This window comes from Arvicanthis niloticus, chromosome 4, assembly GCF_011762505.2.
Source record: "Arvicanthis niloticus isolate mArvNil1 chromosome 4, mArvNil1.pat.X, whole genome shotgun sequence".
In the NCBI taxonomy this organism is placed as follows: Eukaryota; Metazoa; Chordata; class Mammalia; order Rodentia; family Muridae; genus Arvicanthis; species Arvicanthis niloticus.
This window is the reverse complement of record NC_047661.1, coordinates 82,400,301-82,410,543: the sequence shown is the minus strand read 5'-3', so window position 1 is coordinate 82,410,543 and position 10,243 is coordinate 82,400,301. Positions and strand designations below refer to the sequence as shown.

Below are 10,243 nucleotides of genomic sequence, written 5' to 3'. Positions count from 1 at the left end.
CTATGCAATACAAAAAGGGGGAAATTAGAGACAAACATTTCCATTATTTTCATCTTTGTATTCTCTTAAACCCCAGAATTTTATTAAGGTTTTTAGGTTGAAGTCTACAGATCAACTAAATAAATAAAAAAATTATTAATTTGTAAGAGCTAAAAACAGATTTAACATGTTTAGTATGAATGGTCCTTTTCATCACTAAAAAGGAAATGTTTTTTCTTTTTCAAAATAATGTTTTGGACACAGAGTCCCACTACGTGGCCCAGGTTTGTCTCACACTAAAATAACTTAACTGCCTCCACCTCTCAGGTATTGGAATTAGTGTGAAAAAAATTTTTTTAGCTGGGCATGGCAGTGTACACCTTTAATCCCAGCACTTGAGAGGCAGTGGATCTCTGAATTCAAGGTTGGCCTGGTCTATAAAGTGAGTTCCATGACAGCCAAGGCTACATGGAGAAAACCTGTCTAGAAATACAAAGAATAAGCTTTTTAGGAGTTCCTACTGTGTCATCCCTGTGCTAGGATTAGCTTATGTCCCCCGAGTTCCACGGATGGACGTGCTGACTCGTTTCACCAATGAGCTAGGTGGCTATGAAAGGTCCACAGAAGCAAATGGCAAAATTAGGGCTCAAACCAAGTGTGCAGTGAATGCTCCCAAACCATTTTTAACTACTACATAAAGCCCATGTAGAGGATAACAATGAATTTCCAGTCTCCTGTTTAGCTTGGTCATTCATGTACTTAGGTTCTGTGCAACCTGAAGTCAGACCATAGTAGTAACTTGTAAGTTTCCATCCACCTTACTCACTTTGATCTTCACCTCATGCAGAGTTGTCTATGGCTTCCTTATTGCTGAACCCAATTTGTCCTTACCATGTGCCAAAACATCACCACCATCTCTCCCCTTCTTGAAAAACATTGATCACCTGTGATTCACTTGTAGGTCTCTTGTGCCAATCCTGACCACCATACTATTAACAGTCTAAAAACACTGTGAAGACAGGGCCTTGGATGTTGTATCAAATGTCTGACAAAATATAAACTTTAATGAATTGCAATTAGGTCTCAAAAAGAAAGAAAATTCATTTGAAAACTTTTGCAATTTTCTAATTTAATAGAAATAGCCAAAACAATGTGGTTTTTAAACAAGGCTTCAAACTAATCTAGTACAACTTCTACAACACATTCCAGAGCATTGTAACAAGAATTATTTACAGGCAGCTAATGTATTAAATAACCATAAAAGGAAAAAACTTGCTTTTATTACACGCAGCAAAAAACACAGGAACAGAACAATTAGAAATTGTAACCTTGTTTAAAAAATTAAATATGATCATTTAGAGAATACAATACCACAGAAACAGCACTTTTTAAGGATCATTCTGAAGGATAGTTTAACTATGTGCAAAAATAGTAGTAATAACGAGGGGAGACCAGTTGAAATACTGGAAGCAAGGAACTCGTAAGGCTGTGAGTTTAACCCTTTTGTGTGTAGATATGTCCACGGAGAAAAATCATCAGGCTTTCCAATTGTGCACACCTTGCATCATAGGCTTCTGTCCATGCTTTGAAATGTTTACTATGTTTCACTGCTTTGAAACACAGTAAATGCCTACAGTTCTCAGAGCAGGAGCAAGCATTCTCAACAATAAAATTTAGGCCACAAAGAAATGGAGTAGCGAGCGGAGCGTGACACTTAAAAATCATTTTGGTGCCTTCATAGGAATCTCTTGAATGTAACACAGTATCATTTTCAGTTTTAAATAATACTTGATAGAAAAAGGATAACCTTGATTCTATATATTCTGTAGTTTGACAAATATGCCCAACTTATTTTTTAAAGATAATTTTGTTTCTAGATACAATAAAAATATATAAAAGATAATGTAAGGAAACATAAGTAACTAAGATCAGAGAGATGCACTTTTGACTAAGGAAAACATGCATTTGGTTAAGTAAAGAAACCATTATATCCAAGAGTAAATGCTGAAATTGGAAATGTCTATGTAAACTGTGGCATATAAATTGTTTTCCTTAAAAAAGTACCTTCAGTTTTTTTTTCTTACTCAAACAGCTACTTTTAAAAAAATATGCAACTTTCCCCAATTTTTTAAAATAAAATGCCACAATATATTGTCATTACTTCCAGCATACATTTAAATTTCTTATTTTTTTAAAAGATAGATTGGGTGATATGCATACAAACTTTCCTATAAAATCACCATCCAGGAGGATTATGACATGCTATTTATTAGGCAACAGACTCAAAGCAGGGTTATTGCTTTATCAAGGAAGTATTAACTGGGAGAAACAAATTAACATCTAGGTTGGGTTTATGATCCAACTTTGATACACTTTAAAAATCTTAAAACACCTTCAGCAGATAATTAGTAAGGAGGCCAAAATGGTGTGTCCACTTGCATGTTTTGAGGGCACATGCATGCTGTATACACTCTCAAGTTATGTGTAATGGCATGTATGCCAGGGTGCATGTGCAGAGGCCTTTACGTTTGCATGTTGTGAGGGCACATGTGCTAGGGTGCAGGTCAGAGGACAACTTCAGGTGTTAGTCCTCACCTTCCACTTTTGAAAAAGGGATTCAGCACTGAATATGGCAGGCTAGCTGGCCAATGGGTGTCTAGAGACTACCTCTGCCTCCTACCTTTCTGTAGGAGCACTGGGCTTACAGATACACACTACTATACCCACCTCTATGTAGATGCTGGGGATTCAAGGCCAGACCCTCATGCTTGTGGAACATGTGCTTTCTACCCATGTTATCTCCACAGCTCAAAGAAGCTGTTTCAACTCAGGGAGTTAGGGTGGGTAGTCTTTTGTTTTCTTAATGTTTTAATTAACAAAACTACTCACTGATCCAATCCAGTGCTAGCTACAAAAATGAAATTTTTGTACTTTATGTGCTGTATGTGAATGAGGTTGGGTACCAGATGTACAGCCTAAAGAAGAGGAGACTACAACATCTACTCCCCATCCACATTTTACGAAAAAACTGTTCAATAACAAGTGGTAAGCCACAACTTAAGGGCATAGTCGGAAGACCTGAATCTGTTAGTTTACTAACTCACATGGCAGGATACCTGCTGAGGTAATTGATTAAACTATAATTTGCACACTTTAAAGCATTATGTCTTTGGATTAACTTAAAAAAAAAAAAAATCTCAAACCTGTTAAAAAGAATGAGAACTTTTAATGACCTAAAATTCCCTCTAAAGAAACAGAAGTTGGGGGGAAGACAACCCATTGATTCCAAAGGGGATTTTAATGCTTTATCATTGCTCTGTGGTAATAGTTTGATGTTTGCATATAGAGCAAGGTCCATAATTTAACCAGACCCTAGAGCCCTTAAAACTGTGCCTGATATAGCAGTTTGTTCACTCAGTGAAGCAGTAGGGTCAAGTGCTGAGATACGTAAATTAAGGCCAGCAGAGCAGGTTGAGGAACATTTATTCTCAGTTTTCTGATGGGAAAAAATGGCCCTAAGTTCATCAAGAACTTTGAAGGATTTAAAGGATCATCATTATGTGGACTTTTCTCCAAATCTAAGGTACAGGTTCTAGCAAAGAATACAACATGGAAGTTAAGAGATAGTCTGTATTTGTATTTTAAAAATATAAACAGGAAAATGAGATAATTTGAATGAGAGTTAAGTTTTTCTATTTTTTTTAGTTATACTTATATTAAAGCTGAACAGCCTAGAAAACACAATGATTAGTGTGCAAAAAAGGGCTTTATAAAAGTTAAAGTGACTATTATTTAAGAGTGTCTTGTTGATAGCAATCCATCCCTCAGCAGTAAGGTACCTTTGCTAACAAAAACAGAGCCTAAACACTGGTCATAGAGAAGCTTCTAAATTGATGGTCTTAAACAACAGAAAACAAGCCGGGTGGTAGTGGTGCACGCCTTTAATCCCAGCACTTGGGAGGCAGAGGCAGGCGAATTTCTGAGTTCGAGGCTAGCCTGGTCTACAGAGTGAGTTCCAGGACAGCCCGGGCTACACAGAGAAACCCTGTCTCGAAAAACCAAAAAAAGAAAAAGAAAAGAAAAGAAAACCACCAAGTGACATAAGAATGCCTTTATGTAACACATTCTCTCTCAGGGCTACAAATATTGAGAAATGCTTGCTTAAAAATCTGTGTTTGCCCTACTTTAACAGAGCTTATTTGTAATTTATTGCTAAGAATTTTCAAAAGGATTCATGAGAAAAGCAAATATAAAACACTGGAACTCAGAGGCTTCAGAATATGAAGTCAATTCCCCACTCGCCAAAAATGTACCCTTAGATATTTATTTACTTACAATTCAAATCATGGATATCAAAGAAAATAAATAGGTACAAATAAAAATTTAAAAAATAAATTTTCTTCCCCTCATAAAAAAAATGAACTTGAAACTTCAATAAAATGTTAAGCGGTCTAGAGCACTTAAAAAAAAAAAAAAGAAGAAGAAGAAGAAGAAGCAGAAGCTTAGTTTATAAGGGAAGAGAAGCTAAATGGAAGCCAGGACATGAGGCAATAATATCAACCTTTTTAAGTGCAGTATGAAGGCCTAAATCATACTCCTCTTTTACCCACAACCCTTAAGAAAAAACAACCCAAAGGAATCTGTATAATAATTTCTTTAGAGCACTTTATTTGATTCAATGCACACTAAAAATATTCACTTCTTCGACAATTACGTCAAATAGTTTTCTGAGGAGGTCTACAGTTTGAACTGCTTATGTTGAATTTTTTTAAGAGGCAAATGATTTGCCACACATCTGTTGACACCTGAAATGTTTTTGATGTTGCATTCTACTTTGGTCACTTTGTATTCTACTGTGTCCATACAGAAGTAGGACTACAATTCTTAATCCAGCGGAGAGGCGCACACAGTCTAGAGCACACTTGATCTGAGCATCACAATGCAGAGGAGAAAAATAAACCAGAGCGAGTAGGTCTTATCTGTTTCAGGTTCTGCTCCTGTCATCAGGTAGTAAATAAAGTTGGGTTCACTCCCAATTACCATTCAAGTGGGGATTGGCTCGTTTTCAGGATTTACTTAGAGGACTCTTCTAAGTCATTTAAAGCCCCCAGTCCATGCACGTGTCCCACTTGGTGGACAGATGAGTAATCTAACCCCACCGGGTTTATTTCAATATTTTGATATTTCAATAATAAGCTGCTTCTGAAGATTTTTGAGACGTCTGTTCTCTATTAAAATAAGATAGAACCTCAAAATATGAATGTGAACATTAGAAATAGACAGCATATATTACAAATCCATTCTTGATAGGAACATTAGTAAGAATACACATTAGCTTAAAAAACAGGCTCAGCAAATGTTGCTGATCTGCCAGAAGTCTGAGCTCACTATTTACAAATAAGACAAAAGTGAAATACAGAAAATTGTACACATTTGGTAGCTGACAGATTTCTGTTTACCAATAGTGGTCTACTGGAAACTGGTATGAAGAAAGACTGGGTTAAAGTTAGTTGTCACCCTCTCAATCTAATTTACCTATACAGAAAATTTTGAAATAAATGTTCTGCCTTTCAAGAGAGTAACTGTGTGATCATATGATTTGACCAGTAAGGTAACTGTTTAGAAGGGTTTTCTGGAAATGACTTCCATAAGTCTGTATGATGCACTAGTGAAAGTTATCATCCTTTTAGTACACCACTGAAGTTGACTAAATGATCAATGGTTATGTTCCTAGACCCTACATCTAAGAAAAAAAAAAAAAAAAAAAAAAAAAACCTACTTCTGAGTTCTTTAAACCAATTTAAAAGCTAAGGCCCAATAGATCAAAATGAGAGAAAATACAGTGGCATGATTCAATGCATCTTCAGTGACATTTAAGTGGAATCTGATCTGCTTGTTTTTAACCAGAAAACAACCCATTTGTGTCTGTGGAGGGGAGGCTTTTAAGTTGTCTGAGGAACTGTGTGCTCTAGCAGAGTCACATCTTGCAGGCTTGCCCAACTCAGTATCCTGCACTGATTCACACTCACCTACATTCTAACAGCCAGAGACCCATTTCATCTGAAACAAACCCTCAAACTTTTTCACTTCTAATTTTGTTCTTAAAGTTGCAGAGTCCTCTCCCCTTTTCTTGACAAGAATGTTTTCTGTGTCCATTATTTCAATCTAATACTGTATGAAAGCTACCAGCTTCTGTAAGGAGGTAAAAACCACTGTACACAGGATATTCCAGTAACACTTAAATAAAAGGGTGTTTTGTTTTGTTTCCTTCTTCTTAAAAACAACTGATTTAAGTCCACGTCATTTTACTTTATATGTACTGGTCTCTCATCTGACTTTAGGCGTTTTCTACGAGGCTGTATAAAATCTTCATCAGAGTCTTCGGTTACTTCACCATCATCCTCTTCCTGCTCAAACTCTGGCAAAGGAGCGAAGGTCCTGTCTGAGTAGATCTCTGAGAGTTTATCTTCAAAGTACAATGCAACTGCTTTCCCTGCCTGAGCTACTTCTGAATCAGCCTGCAAACAAAAGATAGGAATATTCACCTATTGATAATGCATATTCCTTCACCAAGTGTGCATGGTCTGAAAAGCTTACCTTCAAATTAATCTCTTGTGTGTCTGCATAAACTTGAACAACTCTCATCATCTAAAAAGGATACCAGAGTCAAAAAAAAAAGGGAAATTATAATCCTTTCTAAAGTTAAAACTGTATAGGATTGGTGACGAAAGTCAGCCATACTAGGGAGAACAAATGCTAAAACCAGATTAAATGCTATCTAAAAATTCTACTGAACATGGAACCACTTTTTTTTACAAAACTGTTAATAAAGTTACTTTGAAACCTTAATAACAGTCTCATTTCAAATTATTGAGTTCAATCTTAGTAGAAACTTGTCTGAAGGCATCAATCTACTCAAGAGAATTAGAATGCTATTGTTAAAATGGTCAAACTTTCCACAGGATAACCAGAAGTCTATCTTTATGGCAATACATTAATCACAAACTATTTTTTTTGTTTTGTTTTGTTTGTTTTGTTTTTGAGACAAGGACTCCCTACATAGCCCTGGCTATCCTAGAACTACTCACTATATAGACCAGGCTAGCCTGGACTTCACAAAGATTTGTCTGCTTCTGCCTCCCAAGTGCTAAGATTAAAGGCGTATTCCACTATGCCTGGCCCAGAAATGAACTCTTAATATCTTTCTGTCAGTGACAGCACACAACTGCATATCCATTTGAAAATAATGTAAGTTTTAAAAAAGACAAAAATTTGTAACTTGGAAATCTGAAGTAAGATTTTACACATGTATTTTGTGGCATACTGATATCAAGTTGACTACACTCTGTATCTCATGAAGAGTTTGGTTTATTGTAGTGCCACCTTGATGCCTCTAGAGACTGCTATGGGTAGACCTGGACTCTCACCTAATACCACTTTCTTCTCCTTTAATGAAGAAAATCTTCTATAACAATAACAAACTTGACTTTATTTCAAAGATAACAAAAAGCAACTTCCCTGACAGATTATCTGTCACATTTTTTTTCCTTCAGTTATAGGTAAGGCATCTTCAGCTTCCAAGAAATACAGTTAACAAAGACTCACTGTAGAAACCAGAACCTCACCATTACATAACAAGGCCTACAGTTTAGTCTTAACACTCTTGGTTTATGCGGCCAGTGATGGATATAGGCACTGTTAAGTTTCCTGTAAGTGCCCCAAATGTGGGCATACATAATCATATCCCACCAAGTTACTTAACTTTAGACTTTTTCCCTATTGAACCACAACTCCCTTAGGAAAGGATATTCAGTAACACTCTTACTGCCTTATATTTAAGAATATGCTCCAAATTATACATAATAATCTTTTTTCTCTAGAGGAAAGGAAAAAAAAAAAAACCAGCAAATTTTGCTTTTATAAAATCAAGAAGTGAGGGGTGGGAGCAACCAAATTAGGTGATTCTTTCAACAGGAAAAAAAAAAAAAAAAAAAAGAACCAAGCAAAGGAAAGCTAATAGCCAATGCTCTATAGGATGGAAGCTGACATACTTCATTAAACCTTTCACAGTTCTTGAAGATCAAGCGAACATCAGCCACAAAATCATCTGGGATTTGGTAATGCTGGGAATGTTTTTTCTGAAGCTTCTTCTTCACCGTTGATAAATCCATTGGTTTCTTTATAATTTTATAGTAGTTTGGTATCTAAAAAATAAATCATGGTAGGTCAGAGTTCTCCAAAATATCAAACTATTTAATGTGAAAATGTACAGTATATTGATAACATTTAAGGTATAGAAAATATACTTCAAGTTTTCGGTCTGACTGTACCTTGAATATCAAATCTTACTCAAGACCCTATCACTACTAAGTATAAATGGAGACAAAGCAATCAGTAGGAGAAGCTGCCTCCGTCAGATCTACAGCCATAGCTGGTTCACTTGGTACTTGATGACTCCTAAGAGCTCGTATTAAAGAAGAAAACACATTTGGAAACATATGACTGCCATGGGTAGACTAGCACAGTGTGGTAGAAGATATCAACACCTCACAAGAAATCTCAGGACACTGAAAGAAAAAATTACATTTAGTGTTCTGACTCCAGCTTTGGCCAAAAGTTTTCTACCTGTGGGATATAAGTACACACAGTAATGCTGTTTTAAGACACAGTCTATAAAGCTCAGGCTGGCCTCAAATCGAAGATCCTGGCCTCACTATCATGCTAGAGAAGCTATCTGAATATTCCATGAAAAGAAAACACTAGGAGATCATTTTCTACTGTGAAAATCATGAACTTAAAAGATGAAAAAGGTTTGAGAATCAAATACTAGTATTTGCACAAGGTAATTTTTTTTTTTTTTTTTTTTTTTGGTTTTTCGAGACAGGGTTTCTCTGTGTAGCCCTGGCTGTCCTGGAACTCACTCTGTAGACCAGGCTGGCCTCAAACTCAGAAATCTGCCTGCCTCTGCCTCCCAAGTGCTGGGATTAAAGGCGTGCACCACTACCGCCCGGCACAAGGTAATTTTTATCTGTCAAAAACTTTGTACTTTTAAATTTCATTTCTTCACCTACTTAGCAAACAGTCAAGTACCATTTAATATTTTGTTAACTTGCTTACATTCAACAATAAACAGCTAACAAAGTGCATACAGCATACTTTATTCTAATTAAGTAGTAAGACTCCCTAGCCTTTCTTTTACTGTAATATTTTAGAGCCTTTATTCCAAGTCTCTGTAAAATGAACAACAAAAAAAATCACTAACCCACAAACTTTCATAGGTGTGTTTTCTCAATCTTCACTATTTGTGTTAAGAGGGCTTAGAAATGTCAAAGCCATTAAACAGTACACATTCATTCAGCATTTACATTTATTTACATTTATAATTTTCTCTATGAGCATCAATGAAAACAGAACAGACAGAATCTTATACCCTTTTATCAACTGTAAAAGGAGACTGTATGGGCTGGAGAGATGGCTCAGTGGTTAAGAGCACTGACTGCTCTGCCAATGGTCCTGAGTTCAATTCCCAGCAACCACATAACATAGTGGCTCACAACCCTCCGTAATATGATTCAATGCACTCTTCTAGTGTGTGTCTGAAGACAGCTGCAGTGTACTCATATAAATAAAAAAAATATACACTAATGCTAACGGGTACAAACCAATTTTAGGGAATGAAGCATATTTAAGCTTTCCTCCACTAAAAAAAATATGAAATAAATTTTTTTTAAAAAAGGAGGCTGTATAACTAAAACACAGTTCCTATCAGAGCAATATGCACACAATTTAAAAAATTAAAGACAGGATTACATGCCTGGCATAAGCTCAAGGTGGTCTTAAATTATCTTCCTACCTTAGATACCTAAATACTAGCAATACTGTGCTTGCTTACTGTACTCCATAAATTTGTAAACAAGAAAAGGAGGTCCTGGGCTCAGCTCCCAGCATCCACATGATAGCTCACAACTGCCTGTAACTCAAATTCTAGGTATCTTGACAGCATCTTCTGGCTTCCATGGACACCAGGCATGCAAAAAGCAAACATACATACATGCAGGTAAACACACGTAACATTTATTCAATAGTAAAAACAGCATTTTAGAGGCTGGAGAGACAGCTCAGGAGTTAAGAGCACTGGCTCCTTTTCCAGAGGACCTGTGATCCATTCCCAGCAACCAGAACAGCTCACAACTGTTGGGAACTACAGTCCTAAGATACAATGTTCTCCCCTGGCCTCCCTGAGCACCAGGCATGCACAAGGCGC

The 10,243-nt window shown here is 36.4% G+C and overlaps 1 protein-coding gene across 1 annotated transcript in view; it reads right to left on the bottom strand.

The window, feature by feature from the left end:
- Positions 1-4,627: 4,627 nt before the first annotated feature.
- Positions 4,628-10,243, bottom strand: part of Trim33 (tripartite motif containing 33) — a 71,783-nt gene continuing 66,167 nt past the window's right edge. Inside the window, 3 exon segments of the mRNA XM_034500397.2 lie at positions 4,628-6,497; positions 6,577-6,627; positions 8,031-8,183. Of these exon segments, the coding sequence (XP_034356288.1) occupies positions 6,285-6,497; positions 6,577-6,627; positions 8,031-8,183 (417 nt within the window). The 3' untranslated portion in view covers positions 4,628-6,284.